Source organism: Myripristis murdjan, chromosome 1 (genome assembly GCF_902150065.1).
Source record: "Myripristis murdjan chromosome 1, fMyrMur1.1, whole genome shotgun sequence".
Taxonomy (NCBI): domain Eukaryota; kingdom Metazoa; phylum Chordata; class Actinopteri; order Holocentriformes; family Holocentridae; genus Myripristis; species Myripristis murdjan.
This window is the reverse complement of record NC_043980.1, coordinates 27396789-27415274: the sequence shown is the minus strand read 5'-3', so window position 1 is coordinate 27415274 and position 18486 is coordinate 27396789. Positions and strand designations below refer to the sequence as shown.

Here is an 18486-nt window from a genome sequence, read left to right as displayed (position 1 = left end):
TCATTCCCGTGCAACCCCAACATAAACATCTTCAGTGATGAATCTGCAAAGGTCTTGCCAGAGGTTCTTGGTGGACGCACAGTGATAGATAGGAGTAAAGCTGTCTCTGGATGTTCATCACATAAAGAGCAGTTTGTTTTTATGTCTCCTCTCTTGCCAACACACTTCACTGCCTCACACACTGACTGCACTTCACCACTTTTAGTATATTAACGCCACCAGCAGTCTGATCTCTCTGCTCTTTATGCTCACCAGTAAGTGCGGCTGCCTGTTTTGCTGTTTTGTTGGAAGTCCGAATTTCCGAGGATCACTTGAAGGCAGCACAATAAGGTCAGTTGCACACTTCCGCCGCGGGAAATTCAGTGCGTCATTTTTTGTTTGGACGAGAGAGCAGAGCTGTAGAGTTAACTTCACAACAACAGACTGATATCGGCTTTAACTTGTTATACAGCAAAATGGTAAGCAAACTCGTGTCTCCTATTGCCTACAACCGGTGGAAAAGCGGCGCTAATTTACCGGCTAATTTGACGAGCTTAGCTAAACTAGTGCTAGCTAATTCACCGAGGTCCTCTAACAGACTTGAGTTGTAGCCGCAGCTTTTCCAAGTTAACATTAGCTCTGCACTCACGATACCATACTGTAGGCACACTGTGTTAAGATACCAGCTTTAACCTTGTAAGTGAGTAAGTGACACTACATTCACCTAGTGTGGTGTCAACACCCAGCATCACCTGAGAAACACAGGAGTTCAGTGGTAAAGTTACACAAGAGGAGTAATGTTGCTGAGTTTGTTTTTCTCATTTGTGTTCTCATTTTGGGTCAAACGGAGATGCTAAATGATTGTTGTGATAGCCCAGAGATATGCTTCAAAATGCCAAACTCACATGAGTGCAGCAGGATTTCACTTTGTGTGATATGTGTAGTTTGGAGTTTGTTTGCTATAAATAAATGTTAAACAGTGCTGTATCAATGAAGCTTGTTTACTCGTGTGGGCTGGGCACTGTGAGTCAGTGAGACTGAAGGTAAATCAATCAATCAATCCCAACAGTAGACTGTTGCATAAGACCTTTTTCACTGTATAAAACGGTAGCATAAGCTGCTTACACTGAAATGATACAGGCATTTGATTACATGAACCATTCCCTTCATTTTACAGTCAAAAAAGAAAGGATTGAGTTTGGAGGAGAAGAGAAGTCGCATGATGGAGATTTTCTTTGAAACGGTAAGTTGGTACAGAGTTGGTGGAGCAAATAACATGTAATGTAATGACATCTAATGAGGGTGACCGCTGTGCTCTGTGACTCAGAGCCATTTATTGTGAGTCTAAATTTTACTCTGACTGTTTTGATTTGACAGCTGATTGCGCGTCTTACTGTGCTGTACTGCTCTCCATTATACTTTCTGTCTTTGTAATCTGGAAGAGTAGAATATTCAATATCAATATCATGAACATATCATTAGATATCTGGTTCAGATATTATAATATTCAGATATTGTAATATTGTGATATGGCATAAGTGATGTCTTTTCCTGGTTTTAAAGGTTGCATTACACTAAAGAAATGCCATTTTCTCAACTCAGACTGTTCTGGCTGGTTTATTATTTGTCTCTACCTGGTTTATCAACTTATTCACATTACTAAGGATTGTTTAGCAAAAATATCCTGTGTTTAAATATTTTCTGAAAGCACCAACAGACATCCCTACAGTATCATCCCAATGTTGAGATCAAAGTATTTGGTCAAAGATATTGTGATATTTGAGTTTGTCCATATCTTCCAGCAGTAGGAGGATATTGATTTCGGTGCTTCATAAAACTGAAAGTTAAAATACTGTAGCAAACTACTATAAAATAAATAAATAAATAAATGGGTTGTGTGGTCCACTGTGGTGAAGAAAGTTCCAGTTTAAACTCCTGCAGCAGATGCAAGAGTTGATCATAGAACTAATGCACAACTTTTTCTGCCTTTTTGTCGCTCATAGATAGACAGATAAAACTTTATTCATCCCCATAGGGAAATTCAAATATCCAGTAGCTCATTCATACATATGCACATCGTGTACACAAACACATATACGTGCAGTCACAAACATACACTGTACAAAAGCTTTAAAAAAAACTGCTGGCACTTCAGTCACAGAATATAGTTGATCACTAAAAGGAAGAATAAAAAAGTTCAACTTTATCCCTTCACTAAACGTTATGGTGCCAACAGGTTTCAGGACCTCCTGTGTGCCAAATACCAAAATTCTTTCACATCTGCTGGACTGATGCTTATTCATGGACTCACATTGTGTACAGTCTTGATATGTGGAAATTACATTCAGACCTGCTACTGTTGCAGTACTATTTAGAAATGGTACACTTGCTAAAGGTAATATTTTTAGGCGGCCACAGATTGTGATGGTACACATAGACTCAGATATTAGGATAAGGTGGTTACTTTCTAATTTAGACCTTGTCTTCAAACTTGGAGACAGATCAGAAATTGCCCAAAAGTAAACACTTGCAGCTTTAATTTGATTAATTTCCTGTCAGATCTTTGTCTATATGTTTTAAATTGCGTAGTAGGTAAGATGTTTTGATCCTTGCATGTATATGTTGAATTGGGCAGTTTAATATTCTGTATCAATGATTTCAAGTGAATTAAAATCCCAGTTGAATCCTCATAGAGATGCATGGAAATTCAGAAAGGTTTAAAAGAAAACCTGGCAATAAAATATCAATTCTGGTAGTGATTATGTGTGACGTCCTCTAGAAGTCAGTGCACAGGAAGAATTTTTGATTGTAGATATGATCTGAACATGATGTTCAAATACATTCAGGCTCCCTAAAACCAGGGAACCATGAGCAAAAATGACTATTTCTCCTTAGCAGGTTAGCCAGGCTGACAGGGCTGGAAATGCCCCGAAGATAAAGCCAGCAGTTTACACTTTAACTTTACAGCTGTTGTGCCATTTCACAAAGTGACGAGAGTATGAACTCATAATTTGTATTACAGATTATAAAGCAAAGAATAAATTGCAGCCTTGACCTGTTACATATTATGTCAAATCTCCAGGCAGTAACTGAATGAAACTTGCTAATATATTCATAGCTCCGTACATGCTAACTTTTGTGCTTGTCTTCATGATTAAAAAGTTGACTTTCATTCTCACATAAACTGACTATTCAAGGTCTCAAACATTGGGTAATAACCAACTGATGTTTTATATCAGATAAATTAACCGAAACTCCATCATTTCTTTATTATACTCTGCCTTTCTTTCTAGAAAGATGTGTTTCAGCTGAAGGACATCGAGAAAATCGCCCCTAAGACAAAGGGCATAAGTGAGTAATGAGTCATTCACACTGGTTGACTATGAGTTTTTAATTAATTAGGCTGTGTTTGTCAGGGTCCATATGGGTGCTGGAAATCCTTTAAAACACTTGAATTTTATTGTGGGATTTTCAAGTTTTAAAAGTGCTTGGATTTTGAATAAAGTGCTTTGAAACGGCTTGAAATTGCATTACTTCCATAGTAAACTGCTGGGCCGGTGACACATTTTGAAACTTGAAATTTTATTGTGTTTTCCTTTTTAATTCGTCTCCCTTCTATAGAATGGTCTCACTCAATAATTTTGGAAAAGCTTGAAAATGCACTTTAAAATTGCTTGAAAAGTGCCTGAATTTGATTTGAGAAAAGGTTTAGAAACCCTGGTTTGTTCAGGTAGTTCAGTGGTTGCATTTGTCAAGTGGGTGTGGTCTGTCTCGCCTACAACTCCCTTACTCTGTCTGCCACTGCGGTTTGTAAGTGTTTGATTAAGGAAGTAAAAAAAAAAAACTTGAATGTTAACTATCCGCTCTCCTTAAAAAAAAAAACAAAAAACAAACAAACAACAACAACAAAAACATTGTGGGGCTGAGTCTGAGTGGCACTTTCATGCCTTGTAGGAGGAAAAACACATTTCTGTAAAATTTCTAAAAATATTACTCAAAATGTTATGTCTACATGACCTCAATATTACCATAGTAACCAGGACTAACCACTACTAAATAAATACACTTTGCATTATTTAGTCAACTAAATAATAAGTCTACCAGAGGATATGAGACTGATGAACTCTCTGGCATCAAGATCTGTCCTCTACACTTTACTGCACCTTACTGCCATAACTGTCTTGCTGCTTGAGTCTATGCTGCTCGGTTGTTTAACTATTCATTTAGCAATTTATTGATTTACTTGGATCTGTTTTTTAGTTATTCATTATTTATTATGTATGCTGCTGGACCTGGGTAACGAATTTCATTCCCAACATGTTTTTTATATGTTTGTTACGACAATAATTTGAACCATGAACCTTAAGGTATAAGCAGCACTAGCCCTAACAATGGAAACAATAATTTCATAGTGCAGAATACTGTTGATAGGTTTAGGTTTTAAACTAAATTACATTGCCTAAACCTTATAGTAGAGTTTTATATCATGCATAAATACAAGTTTTGTTTTTTAAGTGCTTGGCCATGTAGGAACTGTAATGTGTCTTGGCGTGCCAAAGACAGACTTCGTTTTAACGTGGACATAGCATCAATCTGCTGAAACTGGATCTGGTAGCTTGAGACTGTGATTAAAAGCACATGTTTGTGACCCCTTACTTGGGCATGATGTGGTTGCCAAGTGTTTGGGGGAGGGGGTAACAAGAGATCTGGACACTTTACAGTAGAAATGGAGAGGAAAAGTAAAAAAAAAAAAAAAAAGGGGAGGTTAGGGGGAGATGTTTTCAGCTCAAATGAGGAATTAGTTGGGTCTGGTGGTGTTAGGGTAGAGGCATGATCAGAGACAGTTTAATAAAAACTGTTAACCATTGAGAAGTGAAATAGGTTGAATTTGTTTATGATTTAAAACAACTGAAAGCAGAAAAAGAGACTGAAGAATATGGGAAAATATTGTGGGAAAAGCCTGTACCTTACTGCACCTCAATACAGAGAGTTTAATTTGCCCATACTGAGCATTTGTTTGTATTTTCATTGTTTCATGTTAAAGATCCTCCCAGGCCTCGGCACAGCTTAGCCCTCAACGCTACAGATAAGCTCTTTCAGTTTTACAGTGGATAGGCTTTGCAGACATGTGGGAGTATCTCATTTCACCACTGATGCTGTTCACAGTGTAGCCCCTGCTCCATTATACCTCCTCATGCTGTGTTCATGCAGCTAAGTGTAAAATGGTCAATAGGCTGCAGATGTGTGGGCCCAGTTTTGTGAACATTTGAGTGTTACATCTTGGCGAGAGTAGAAATGGGACACAGCAGTGAAGTGCAAACTGTAATTTTACAGCCCCCAGTACAATGCAACTTTATGCCTCCTGCCAGATAGGTTTCTAGCAAAATGTGATATTGCTGAGATGATCTGTGGCTCGCTCAGCTTGTTACTGGCCATACCTCCACCATAAATCAGTGGTCCACAAATCAAATTACCTCCAGTGGAAAAGCAATACAGTGGTGGAAAAATAAGGATGTTGACCAGTAATCTGCAATGAATGCTCTCTTCTCTGTGCAATCTTAAGCTCCCATGTCTGTGAAGGAAGTGCTGCAAAGTTTGGTGGATGACAATATGGTAGACAGTGAGAGAGTTGGTACATCCAACTACTACTGGGCCTTCCCCAGCAAGGCTCTGCACGCACGCAAACACAAACTGGAGGAGTTGGAAAAACAGGTGAGAGCACTGCACTTTAATATGAGACCCTGCTGACCTCTAGTCTTGTTTTGCTTAACAAAACACAGGGAATGCTGAACAACTTGCTGCATCCGCTGTGATATATCTGCCTGAAGAGCTGTGGTGAATTCAGCTGATGTCAGTTTCATGCCCAGTATCCTAGTGAGAAATGCCTGTTGAGAAGAACTGCTGATAATTATGAAATTTCTAAATTGCAATAAAAAAAACTTTCATGTTGCTCTTGTGGTTTTTGTCAGATAATTGGTGGTACTGACGCTTACATCAGTTGTCTTTCGGTTTGAATTTCTCCCCTTTCTGTGATGACCCACTTCCCTCTTCTGTTGCACGGCAGACAGATGGTGTGAGGGTGATGATGACTCACACAAGACTGGCCATCAGATTGTCACAGATAGAAATTAGATGCTGTAAAGCAGCAGTCTGATTAAATGATGTGTGATCATGCTGTCAGCATAATGATTTAAAGATATCACCAAGATGCTGAAGCTCTTTCAAAGCGGCCATTGTATAACAGACAAAGATATACATTTTTTTCACAACATAAAAGAAAGGAATTAAGGCTATGTACACTCTGTAAAACATACGGTTATTGAGTCCAAAATGTGTATTTGCAGCAAAAGAAACAGCAATTCTTTACAAATTGCAATACTTCTTCCTCTTTTGTGCATTATAAAATGTAGAATATCATTTTAGATTGTTCTGCTTGATACGTGTGTAGGAGAATAATGATAACTGGTATTTTTTTTGCACATTTCATGTTCAAACACTTCCCAAAATGACTATTGCGAGTACGGTGGTATTGACTGACCTAGTGGTTAGATATCAAGTTTGGCTGATGTGAGACTCTTTTACTTTGTAGCGTTCTGACGCAAAGCAGCGGAAAGTGTCCCTGCAGCAAGCCGTTGAAAAAGCGAAAGTAGGGCGTCAAGATACAGTAAGAACATTTACATTCACTTGCCCACAATGAAAGGAAAAAAATGTGTCTTGAAATTAAAGTTCTTCCTTACAGAAATTACATAAATGACAACAAAAAAACTGAGCTTCTAAAGATTAACTGTGTCTCTCTGTGTGTGTGTGTGTGTGTGTGTGTGTGTGTGTGTGTGTGTGTGTGTGTGTGTGTGTGTGTGTGTGTGTGTGTGTGTGTGTGTGTGTGTGTGTGTGTGTGTGTGTGTGTGTGTGTAGAAAGATCGCGCCTCTCTGTTGAAGGAGTTAAATGCTTTGAAAGAAGAACAGGCCAAACTGCAATCTGACATACAGAAGTACAAAGACTGTGACCCTGTAGTAATTGAGGAGATGAGTGAGTATAAACACAAACTGACCCTGATTTTTTTTTTCTTTCAGGAACTCTTGCAAACTTAAGCATGAATCAAGTCTTTCTTTTACTGATCACAAAAATATAAAAATATATTTAGGCTGCTGAGTAATTGAACACTTTTCCCGACAAAGTTTGTGTTTTGTGTTAATGCACTTCATGGCAAAACTTATATTCACATAAATGCCCTAAATAAACATAAATGAGCTTCTGTGCTTATCAATACAAAATTTTAATGAAGCAATGGCACATAATGTGAAAAGATTAAAAATCTGATACGTCTTCATAGGACGGCTCAAACTCATGTATGCAGAAAAAGACTAATAATTAAGAACTTTATTTGTATAACACATTTTTAAAAAAATGGCCTTTACAGATTGCCTTGAAAATCCAAATAAAAAAAACAATACTATCGCGAATATAACACTGAAGCAGTGAGAAGTAAGAAACTCGTTGGACAGTGTGTGAGTGTTTAGGACAGCGGAGGGGAAATGCAGCATTCACACAATATTTGCATGACTGTAAATTAAAACAGAATACTTAAAATAAAGTTAAAGTTAAACAAAAATATAAGGAATAAAAGTTAAAATGCATAAAAAAAAGGCATAAAAAAATTGAAGATGCAATTTAAAAGAAGTCACACACTGAAGATGCATGTTATCTGTTTACACCAAGCAGGTCTTGTACAGCTACAGGACTGAATACCCCACATCTATTTATAAATACAAAAAGAACAGTGACATAGGAGAGGCTACCTGACATCTGTATACAGCACTGACGTACACATGCAATAATAGAGCATATATACACTATATAAAATTACAGAAAAACGAGAGAGATCCAAGTCATTTGAGGCACTTCATGTGGAGTGTCTGTGGAATGCAACATGTCTCATTTTACAGACATGTTGAGGTGTAATTTATAAAAAAAAAAAAAAAAAAGACATAAGTCACTTGAGACATGTGTTCTTAATTCACATAATCTAACCTCAAGACTCAAGTTAGTGGCTGCCATGACTATTGCTGAAAGCTTGGTGAGATTTTAAATGGGATTAGATTAATAGGAGAATGAGACGGAGCACTGGAGGGGAATATCAGGTGGCTCATCGAGACAGACGGTGGTTTCTTCGGCACTTAGTTGAGGTAGCGTGTTAACATTCAGTGGGCGGTGGGGGGTTAGGGGGGTGGGGGGGTTGGACACCATCCAAGAAACAGACTTGTTAACTTTGCAACATTGTACTTTGTTGACCTCACTTGTACTACCGTGGCCTCACATAATATTGTTACTTTATAGATGCATAATATAACTTGGACAAACATTAACGCATTCTATAAAGTGCTCAGCTATTGGCAATATGTTTTTTTTTTGTTGTTGTTGTTGTTTTGTTTTGTTTTGTTTTTTTGCTTTTGAGCACATCAATCTAACAACACATGGAAAGCTGCATCACTGGAAATAATACCAATGAAGACATCCAATATCTAGTGCTGTAACACACTTGGCCAACAATCAAAAACACCCACTAACATTGAAAATAAATAAATTAATTAATTAACTAGGAAATGATGATACATATTCTGTACATTCTGCATGCCCTCCCTGCTCCAGCAGAGGTTTCTTCTATCTGGTCAGGTTTCAAAACTTTTTTTAGTGAGAGTTTTAATCTGATTTATGAAGCGCGATACCTTGTGGTGTAAAATGTAGTCTTTCCCCAACGTCTGACCTCTGGGCTCAGATGGTTGGGATTAACAGCTTTTAACAACATAGAGGGAAGGCCACTGGCCACAGCTGATTTATTGGCTGTTATTTTTACACACCTCTTCTCTGGTATGGCTACACCAACCAAACAGCTATTAGTGGAGATACAGAAATCGCTCTACTGCATTTTATGTATGTTGTAGTCTTGTATCTGTTGGCACTTTAGTGTGGGAAAAGGTGTGTCACTACGGTCACTACAGACAAGTGATTTGTGGTGTCATTAAATTATCTCCCGAGCATCCTTACTAAGCAGTCAGGTGATACAGTTCTGTCATTTGTTTAGGCTTTGCCATGACATTTATACCCATATAAATATAAATTATACCCATAGTTAATAACCATTTGGATGTGCAGGGAAATAAGTCTTTAACGCTGTTTCATATTCAACAAACTGTAATAACGAGATCTTGTGAAACTGTTTGAACCCACCAAAATTTTGTGGTTTGCACCTCTGATCAACTGAGGAGAACTTTTGAGTAATCGTATTTTCTCTTTCAAGAGGCACAAGTGTTGTCAATCATTTGCCATAAAGGATCTGTGTTCGTAGTTTAGATTAAAATTGTGAATGGAAAGTGACAAAGGGGATCACAAGAAAGTTAAAGTGATCCTCTTGTCTGAAAAGGAAAGGGCAATGCAAATACAAAGATCACTTTTTTATTAGTGTGTTTTTTTTTTGTTTTTTTATCTTTACTCATGTTTCTTCACTGCCACTGTCAAATAGTCTATGACTACTGTTGATTTTGTGAAGCAAAAAAATTGATTGTCAGCATTGTTAGCTTGGGGCTAGCAGACGGCTTGGTTTCAGTGTGCAATGCTATCAAGCAGGTTTTTAGAGCAGCTGAACAGAAAACACAAACCCACAATGTGACAGCTGCCTAAGGATGACAAACAGTTGAAAAATTCAAAATGGCAAAGCCTCTTTTAAAGTTTCTCTGTGTCCCAGAGAAACAACTGCCCTGTCATGCTGTTAACTGTGACGGTCAGCAGAAACCCTGCCTCTGCTCCCTTTGATACACTCATTGCCAAGCTTAATCACTGCAACAGCTGTTAGAGACCAAGCTCCAGGAAAGTTCAGTTCGTTTTATTTTCAGCTGTCGGCATTATACTGTATATAGATTGGATTGTTTTGAAAGAAAAAAAAATATTCTAAATATAAAACACAAATACATCTAAATTAAGGTAGAAAGCAAATAATAACACAGAGATATTGGGAGATTTTTTTATACATGTGATCTCATTTTTTTAACCTTTTTTTTTATTAGTGAAGTATTAATGAAAGGTTCAGCATACTTCATTTGACACAAGATCACTACAGTTTGAGAATAAAATCTTAGCATACTGGAGATATACAAGGAATATAGAGCTCTCCATTCTATTAATTGCTTGACTTCTGTGTGAACTTTGCTGCTGAGTCTGTGCAGTAGCTCTGTGATTTGTGGCAGTGGGCTGTGTTGATCTGGTGAAAGCAGATGCCCCCGCCCCCACCTATACCCTCACTAGATCTGCCTCCCACCCCTGAGCAATGAAAGCTGAGGCCATGGCCAAATGTCAATCCCTCACCCCTGCATGTCCTGCCTAAGCTTGTATGATGGGCTGTGAAAGTCACATAATGCAATCCATATCCTAAACGTGCATGGTGCACCCAGATTCCACAGACAGATGCATGGTTAGTGAGACGGAAAGCTTTCTCTCACTTTCAATCTTGTGTGCTTTCTTTTCCCCTTCAGTACAGTCTCCAGTTGCCTGTGGTGCTTTTCAACTCTGGAGTATTTTTTACTACCACGCACACCACATACATACGCATGAGGCCTTTGTTACCAATAACCATCTCTCTCCATTAAACACTAATTGAATTCCCAGATCTGTGTGTGCCAATACGGAGGCTGTAGAACATCATGTTATGTCTACTCCTGAATAGGGAGGCGGGGGTCGCATGTATAATTGGCTCAGACCTGTCCTCTCTGGAGAGCTATGTTCCTGTCTAGCTGTTCATGAGCTCACTGTCCTCAAGGCAAAGGCTGCTGAGACACTTAAGCACTACAGCACGTATATTGAATTTTGTGTTCTGAAGATTTTTTGGGAAATAATTTTAAGTAGATTAACAAAGTTAATTAACCATAAACAATGTAAGAAATGTAGAACCCTCTTTTGACTGCAAAACTCAGGAGCTATTTTGTAAAAGTCTTAAAAGTTGTGTCAGTCTGTGCACCAGAGTCCATTCTAAGTCAAATATGGGACTGAGTGACTTTCATTTTGGGTAGGCTTAGTGTGGCTTTTACTGATCCATGTGCTCACTTGCCCTAACTTGCCTTCCTTTGGGCTTCTCATGAAACCAGACTTAGGTAAACAGGAGCGCCTTTTACATGCACTGTAACACTCATTCTAGTTGGCACTGAAAATATTTACACACATTGGTTTTCCTTACAGATGTTTATATATTATGTAGGCACACCCTTATGCCACATTTGTGTCTATAGATCAGGCATTTAAATGATATTTAAGGGAGATGTTTTGTCTTTGATGTCAGTGATGCACATGGTTGACATGGAAATAAAGGGTAAAGTAAAATGTGCAGTAACAATTTTGAACAAGGAGGATATTATTCGGCAAAAGGGTGGAAATGCACGCTGCATTTCAGCCTCATCCACATAAATGTATGACCTTCTAATTCCCTTTAGAATGAAAGAGGGAATAAACAGAGAGGAGGGAGGATGACAGCTACAAAGCAGGAAGGAGACAGATGTAATTTTTCATTTTGAATTCACACTATTCAACCAGGGCCACCATTTATGTTCTCACTGCAACTTGAGCACTGCTTCACCAGCCATTGTTGGCGCCAAGAAAATTATGGTACCTTTATTGTACTGGTGGAAAATTTGTTTTCAAATTCTGTTGTTGAATGCCTAGGATCCTGATCATTGGCCCTTCTCCACCTCGCTATGTTTGACAAGAAGCATGCATAAAAGTAATTTTTCTAACAAAATAAAACGTTTCTAGAATGTCAGAGTTGATTTTGTGCATTGCTTATATACCATCACCCATCCTGCATCAGTACCTTTTACCTTAAATGGGGATCATACTGCACACCCCCTGCTCAGCAAAATAATTTGCATTGCCACAGTCTGCTCAGCCAGCAAGACTGATGTTAGTCAGTGCACTATTTATAGTTGACTGCAGAAATCACCCATTAATGCATCATGTCCCGAATGTCATGCAAAACATATCATTTGCTCTTTTTATGTAATAAATCTTGCATTTTATACTGAAAAAATACATGCTTTGAGCTTACTGTTTAGCAAGGACTGCTACTTAAAACCTATCCTTGTGTTCAGAAGTAACTAGTCATATATCTGTCATCTAAACTTTAAATTTTATCGGTCAAGATAAATAAATAAACAGCATTACTACAACAGAAGCAAAAGACATCATAATAAAAAAGTATCTGTTTTATATACAAAAGCAAATACATTTTGTTATTTCACTGCAGGGTTACTGAACTTTTTTAAAAGTACTTGTCTGCGGATGAGTTGTACTAATTACCAGGTAGGTAAGCTAGGAAGTTTAGTCAGGGCTCAGTGGGCTGTGACAATTTCCACTACATCCCCTCAATTAGCATGCTGATACAGCTTATGCAAATAAATCAGAGAAAATTTAACAAATGCAACTGGTGGAGTGGCACCTCAGACGTGCTTTGGTTTGTGTGGGGGTGTACATGATTGGAGTAAGAAACTACAATTATGTTTTTAAAAAAAACTTCTGCAGTATTGCCTCATGTGGCTTGTGAGGGGCTATAAACATTTGAGTCCTTGTAAAGCGGTCTGAAAATAGCTAAATGCTGCAGAAATAGAACCATGTATTGACCACCAGATGAAAATGCCACATAGATAGGCTACGCCAGTGGGCAACCAAACTGAATCAAAGTCACTAAACTTTGTGCTCTAATATACTGTGACCTCCTTAACTGTGGGTGGAACTTTGTGAAACCACAAAAATGTAATTTTAAAGGATATTTAAAAAATCCTTGAAAGTAACATTGATGCTCAGCTTGTCAGCTTTTGAAACAAGGCCAAATTACTCATGGCTGTGTGAACTGCTCAGTCCAAATTGACATCAGTATTTTACATTTGCCATGTCATTGCACATGAGGTAGATGCTGCGTGCCTAGCAGCTCAGTGATGCTGCTTATTGAGCTTATGCTTATTTGAGCGATATATGTGGCAGCCAATAAAAGTTAATGCTCAGATGTTGCATGCATTCTCATTAGAGCACATAATGTAGCTGTAGTTAAGGTGCATCTCAGGAATGGAGGTGTTGTCTTTCTTTTTTCTTTTTCTTAAAGGACTGTCCTCTTAACTACTGCTTCATTTATCTTAATGGCTGCCAGCTGCAACTCCCTTTAGTGTGAAAGGGCATTGCTCAGATGGAGCACCCAGCCCACCCCACCCCCCACCACCATCACGTCACTGAACATACTTTACCTCCTGGCAGCTGTCCTGCTCTGTTTTGTATATTGGTTGCCAGAAGAAAGCAAAAAATCCTGTGTTCTAAAGGCACTGAACTGATGTTAGTTGTAGAAACTATTTCCCTCTCTGGGAATGACTTTTATTTAATTGAGTTAGCTGTAATGTTCTTAGTTATTGTGAGTCATTCTCTGAGTAAAGAGGACATACTAAATATTTTTGTAGTACAAACTGGCCATTATGTCCCTTCTTTTCTCCCATAGTCTGCAAGATTCGGTAATTTGTGCTTTTTAATATTTTGCTTTTTGCCATCTTATTGGGAAACCTATTTAAACAGCTTTGTTTTCTCATCACAGGTCTGTGCTGGTGCCTTGTAATAAACATGTATGCACATCTGTACTGACTAAAGAGGATTACATTACATTTGAATGAATCCACTAACTACTTAACATGACATGACTTAAATTTCATTGTTACTGACTGATCTAATTAAGACTCATTTAGTATTTTTTTGCCATCACTCAAACATCACAAGTCAGAATAATAGCCATTCTGGTCAGTTATGTCTGAATAAAAACTGTTAAGTTTAATTGACTGTTGCTGCTGTTACAGGCAACCAGTTTGCCATAATGGCTGTGTCTACTGTAGTGAAGGTTTTGAGCTGAGATTAAAAACAAAATCACTTTTATATTATTTCTGTTTTCATTTATATTTTGTTTGTAAATTGCCTTATAATAAGCATGAAAATGTACAGCTAGTCTGTCATTATTACATAATAAATGCCTTCTGCTATGTACCCTGATAAATGTTATTGATTTTTTTTTTTTTTTCACAATGCACAAATGCTTTATAGCACAGGCTGACCACAAATTTTGTTTTGCAGGAAAGTCAAACATCACAGCAAAAGAAGCTGTTTCCAGGTGGACAGGTGAGTCAGCTTACCTAGTTAAATACATACACATGTAATATGATACGTATGGCATACTGTATGAATTAGCAGGTGAAACTGGATAGGAGAGGTCAACATTGCAGAGGTTAAAAACACATTGGTCCAGTGACAAGCATTTGATACTACACCACCTAAGCTACTTTCACATGGTTGCTTACAAACTCAATGTCACAAATTACCTCCTTCTGGGTAAAAAAAAAAAAAAAAAAAAACACCTGAAGGTGCTGTGGTGCTTAAAGAGCAGGTGACAGGTATTGTGGATTCAGATATACACGTGGGGTGGAGGAAAAGTGCCTCTCATATATACTACATCATCATGAACAAAAGAAGTTTGATTTGGCAAAGCAATCAGCTTTAGAAAAATTATGTTTTACAACCCCTTGCCCTTTCTAACAGGCTTTTGTAACTTGAAGATGAATACATCTTCATTAGTGTTTTCAGGGTTGTATGTTATCTCTGTACTGTGTTCTAGTTCATGTTTCCCAATGGCTTAGCATATTTCAGATCAGACAAATATTGATTTAAGTTTCAATTACATATATTTTTTTGAATTGATATGTCATTTTAGGATATTTTTTTGATTTGCAGTCAATCACAACAGAACCTGTTTTAGAAATCCTTGAAAGAGAATATATTTTGCATTGCTTACTCAACACTGTAAGTCACAAAATGCAGCTCACCTCAGTGTTAAGCATGTCACCTCCCAGCATTCAACACCTGCCCTAAATGATCCGAGTGGTAACTTTGGCGACAGCTGTCCTTTTGGTAATCATGGTAACCAGGAGGGCCTGTGGGGTTTGACTCTTCCAGTTGTGTTGTAGTAAGTGGCTGGTGTTTACATACCAGCCATCCTGTTACAGCAGATAACTTCAGCTTTAACCTGTTTGCTCTCTCTCTCTCTCTCTCTCTCTCTCTCTCTCTCTCTCTCTCTCTCTCTCTCTCTCTCTCTCTCTCTCTCTCTCACACACACACACACACACAAACACACACTGTAATACGAGCCCTGACATATCTCACATAAGACACACATTACATTTGAATTATATATTGTCATATCAAAATCATAGCTCAGGTGAATGTTATCGTACCAGAGTTTGACTGATAAGCATGACTATTAGGCCCTACTGTGATTCAGAGTTTACTGACTTAAGTCATGTACTTACTTTCTTAGAGATAAGACACTAGCTAATTCAGGGAAAGCTATTTGTATTTCCTCACATTGTTGAGTCACTCTCAGTTTTGGTAACATCCAAAATTTATACATTATTTAAAATGGAATATTTTGTAACAAATGGAAGGCAGAATTTTCATCACTTCTGTTTTTTAGGAGATTGACTTTTATTGTGTCTCATTTGTCGCCTTGAGAAAAGGCACTTGCCTTTAATTCCAAGAAAGTGGTTTTAAAAGGTCATCTAGGGCACTTTTAGGGTTGATAGTCGTATTGAACAGCATTCAGTCATTCATACTTAATGAAGCCAGAAAGGCTTCATTAAGTATGAAGGTTTATTACCCATTTCTGACTTAAACTTAAATAGACTTTCGAATTTGTAAATCATCATATTTGCAAAACATTATCAGGATATTATCTATCACAATTACTGATAACCACAACAATTTTACACCACATGCATGCAACTGTCTGGAATATGTGCAGAATTGAAGCTATTCTAGGCATGGTTTTTGTTTCAAAATATGCTTGTCTGTTTTTTTTTTTTGTTTGTTTGTTTTTTGTCAAAAATTGCAGCTGCAACACAGGATTTCCCTATCTCCTCTAATTGAGACCTTCCAGATTCTATTATTTACCCAAATTAATTGGATGTGTTAGGTGGAGTCACTGCTGGGACCTCTGTGTGCACAAGTACTGACATCAAAATGTAAGACAACATAACAAAACTTTCAACAAAAGAGCAGCAAGCAAGTATTCCACTGAGAGATAGCTGGCCTGATTAATAATGATTGAACCTGAGGGAAAGGGTTTGTTTTCCCACCATCTCTACATTTGGGATAGAATTGTTTGAAGTAATACAGTTAGAACAACAGTTGATTTGATTAGATCACTCAATTTTTAAAAAATCCCAAACTGACTACACAATAGTACTATAATACTGGGGCATAATTATGGAATATTCAGTATTTCTACCAATTAATCAGCTAATTAATGAGTCTGATTCTTGTTTTCAGACAATGTTTTTGCTATCAAGTCTTGGGCGAAGAGGAAGTTCTCCTTTGATGACAGTCGAATCGATAAAGCCTTTGGGATACCTGAGGACTTTGACTACCTGGACTGACCACCGGCCTTTCTTCCACAGTTCATGTCGATGTGCTGCACACACCACTTAAACCAAGGAAAAATAATTAATTCAAAGTTTATAAACCTTTTCTCAGCTACATATTAGATTGTGTTCTATGTATTAGAATGGGACTAAATGCCCCAGAATTCGTGTTTATGGCTTGGGAACAAGGCTTTGAATAAAGACTGATGTCAGGAAGCAACTCAGTTATCCTGGAGGCACAGAGACTTTGCTGGAGGATATGTTGCTTTGGTGGAGCCAACGAAGGCGCTGTGCTGTCAGTTAGTGCCTGCGAGGGGTGAAGCAAGGTTCCCTAATGCGCACATATTCGTGGCCTGACTTTTGGGACACCTGTTTACATGAAAACTGAGAGCCTTGAGTTGGTGATGGAAATGGGCAGCCCCCAACAGTGTGAACCCACACATACAGATGTGTTTGAAAGGAATCAGCACTTCAAACATCGGTGTGAGTGCCAGTGATCTCATTATATGATTTAAACAGATGGTTATGAATTAAATGTTCAGGCTCTTTTTCCTTCAATCTTTTATTATCATTATAATTATTATTATTATTATTATTGGCACCAGGAAAAAAAAGTTCATACTTGTGCATCTGTTGCTGCAGCACCTGAACTTAGTGCTCTTAACCTATCATTTAATTAACATACAGCTGGCGTCCACAAAAGGTGCACTGGATCTTGCAGTGGGGCAAAGCTAGAAGGTTGGAAATGTATTTACACACAAATAGAAAGTCCACTAAAATGCTCTGGAGACATTACTGTGGGTATGTTTATGTTCATATATATATATATATATATATATATATATATATATATATATATATATATATATATATATGCGTGTGTGCGTGTGTGTGTGTGTGTGTGTGTGTGTTGGATGCACAATTACTGTTGTGTGACAGCATGAGAAAGAACGTGTTTCTCTGTTTCGTTGAAAATGATATCACCTTTAGCAGAGTTGTTCAGGCAGTTTTCCTCAAATTACATTAGTGTTCTGTATCATATTGTGGTTTATGCCTACAGCAGGTCCTATATCTTAGTTTTTATTGTTTTCGTGTACTTGCTATTGCGTGGCTGCACGAGTGAGTGTATACATTTTTTTTTTCTGCTGGCAGTGGAATGTTGCTTTTTTCTAACACAAGGCCAGCTTTTTCTGTGCTATACACTCACTTTATGTACAGAAAAGCCCTGAGGCAAATGACTGTTTCGTCAACCTAAACACAATAGGTAGTAGAGTTTGAAATGTTGTGTTTACTCAAAGGCCTTCCTACATGTGCTGACACTAGGAGAAAAAAGCTGGTGTTGTCTACCTGTCATCCCTTAAAATCTACATTTCAGATATTCTGTATGATGATTTAACTATTTTCCTTAAATAAATAAAAAAGTAAACAAGCACAGTGTTGATTCTTAATTGAACAGGAAACTGTAAATGATTTGATGTGGAAAATATGTACTGTGGCAAACATGGGCTACTGGTTAGAAGCATTTGAGTGTCATTTTAAGTAAAAGTGATCCAGCATAAATACTTTACATGCCTGGTCTCAGCTTTGTTTTTGAGAAGTGACACACCCACTCAGGAGAATAACCTGAGCTTGTGTTCATGTGTCTACCTGCCCAACCTGTCCTAACTATGATTCATGAGGCTGGTTTGCAGTTATTGCTCCCAAGCACATAGTTTGATCCCACCCCTAATTTGATAGTTATGAGTAATACTATTGAACGCAAGCTTGTTTATTTAAACTGATGTGGCTCTTAGAAGGCCAGAGTGAGTTGGATATTATAACACTTAAATTTAGCCTAAAATACTGGCTTAGGGGACATTCATTTAGAGGAACATATGGTTACATGGGTGGGATGGACTGTACACCACATTATACTTAAGGCATAAATCGTGTTTGCGTGTTAATTGCATAAGTCCTCATCAAGTAGAGTGAGCAAGGATTTCACCAACATCAGTGCTCGATGATTGCGTCACATTCTTCACAACTGCA

At 37.8% G+C, this 18486-nt stretch overlaps 1 protein-coding gene across 1 annotated transcript; it reads left to right on the top strand.

Moving 5' to 3' along the window:
* Positions 1 to 304: 304 nt before the first annotated feature.
* On the top strand, positions 305 to 17903 carry mnd1 (meiotic nuclear divisions 1 homolog (S. cerevisiae)). Its single transcript, XM_030064910.1, has 8 exons — positions 305 to 458; positions 1157 to 1222; positions 3273 to 3330; positions 5543 to 5691; positions 6569 to 6643; positions 6892 to 7006; positions 14120 to 14164; positions 16367 to 17903. Exons 1-8 carry the CDS (start codon positions 456 to 458, stop codon positions 16471 to 16473), a joined length of 618 nt encoding a protein of 205 aa, XP_029920770.1. The 5' UTR covers positions 305 to 455; the 3' UTR covers positions 16474 to 17903.
* Positions 17904 to 18486: the final 583 nt, after the last annotated feature.

What these genes read in the sequence shown, in the direction of transcription:
- mnd1 (XM_030064910.1), top strand. An exon ending in CCCTAAGACAAAGGGCATAA is followed by an intron (nt 3,331 to 5,542) that starts GTGAGTAATGAG and finishes TGCAATCTTAAG; the next exon opens with CTCCCATGTCTGTGAAGGAA. An exon ending in AAGTAGGGCGTCAAGATACA is followed by an intron (nt 6,644 to 6,891) that starts GTAAGAACATTT and finishes GTGTGTGTGTAG; the next exon opens with AAAGATCGCGCCTCTCTGTT.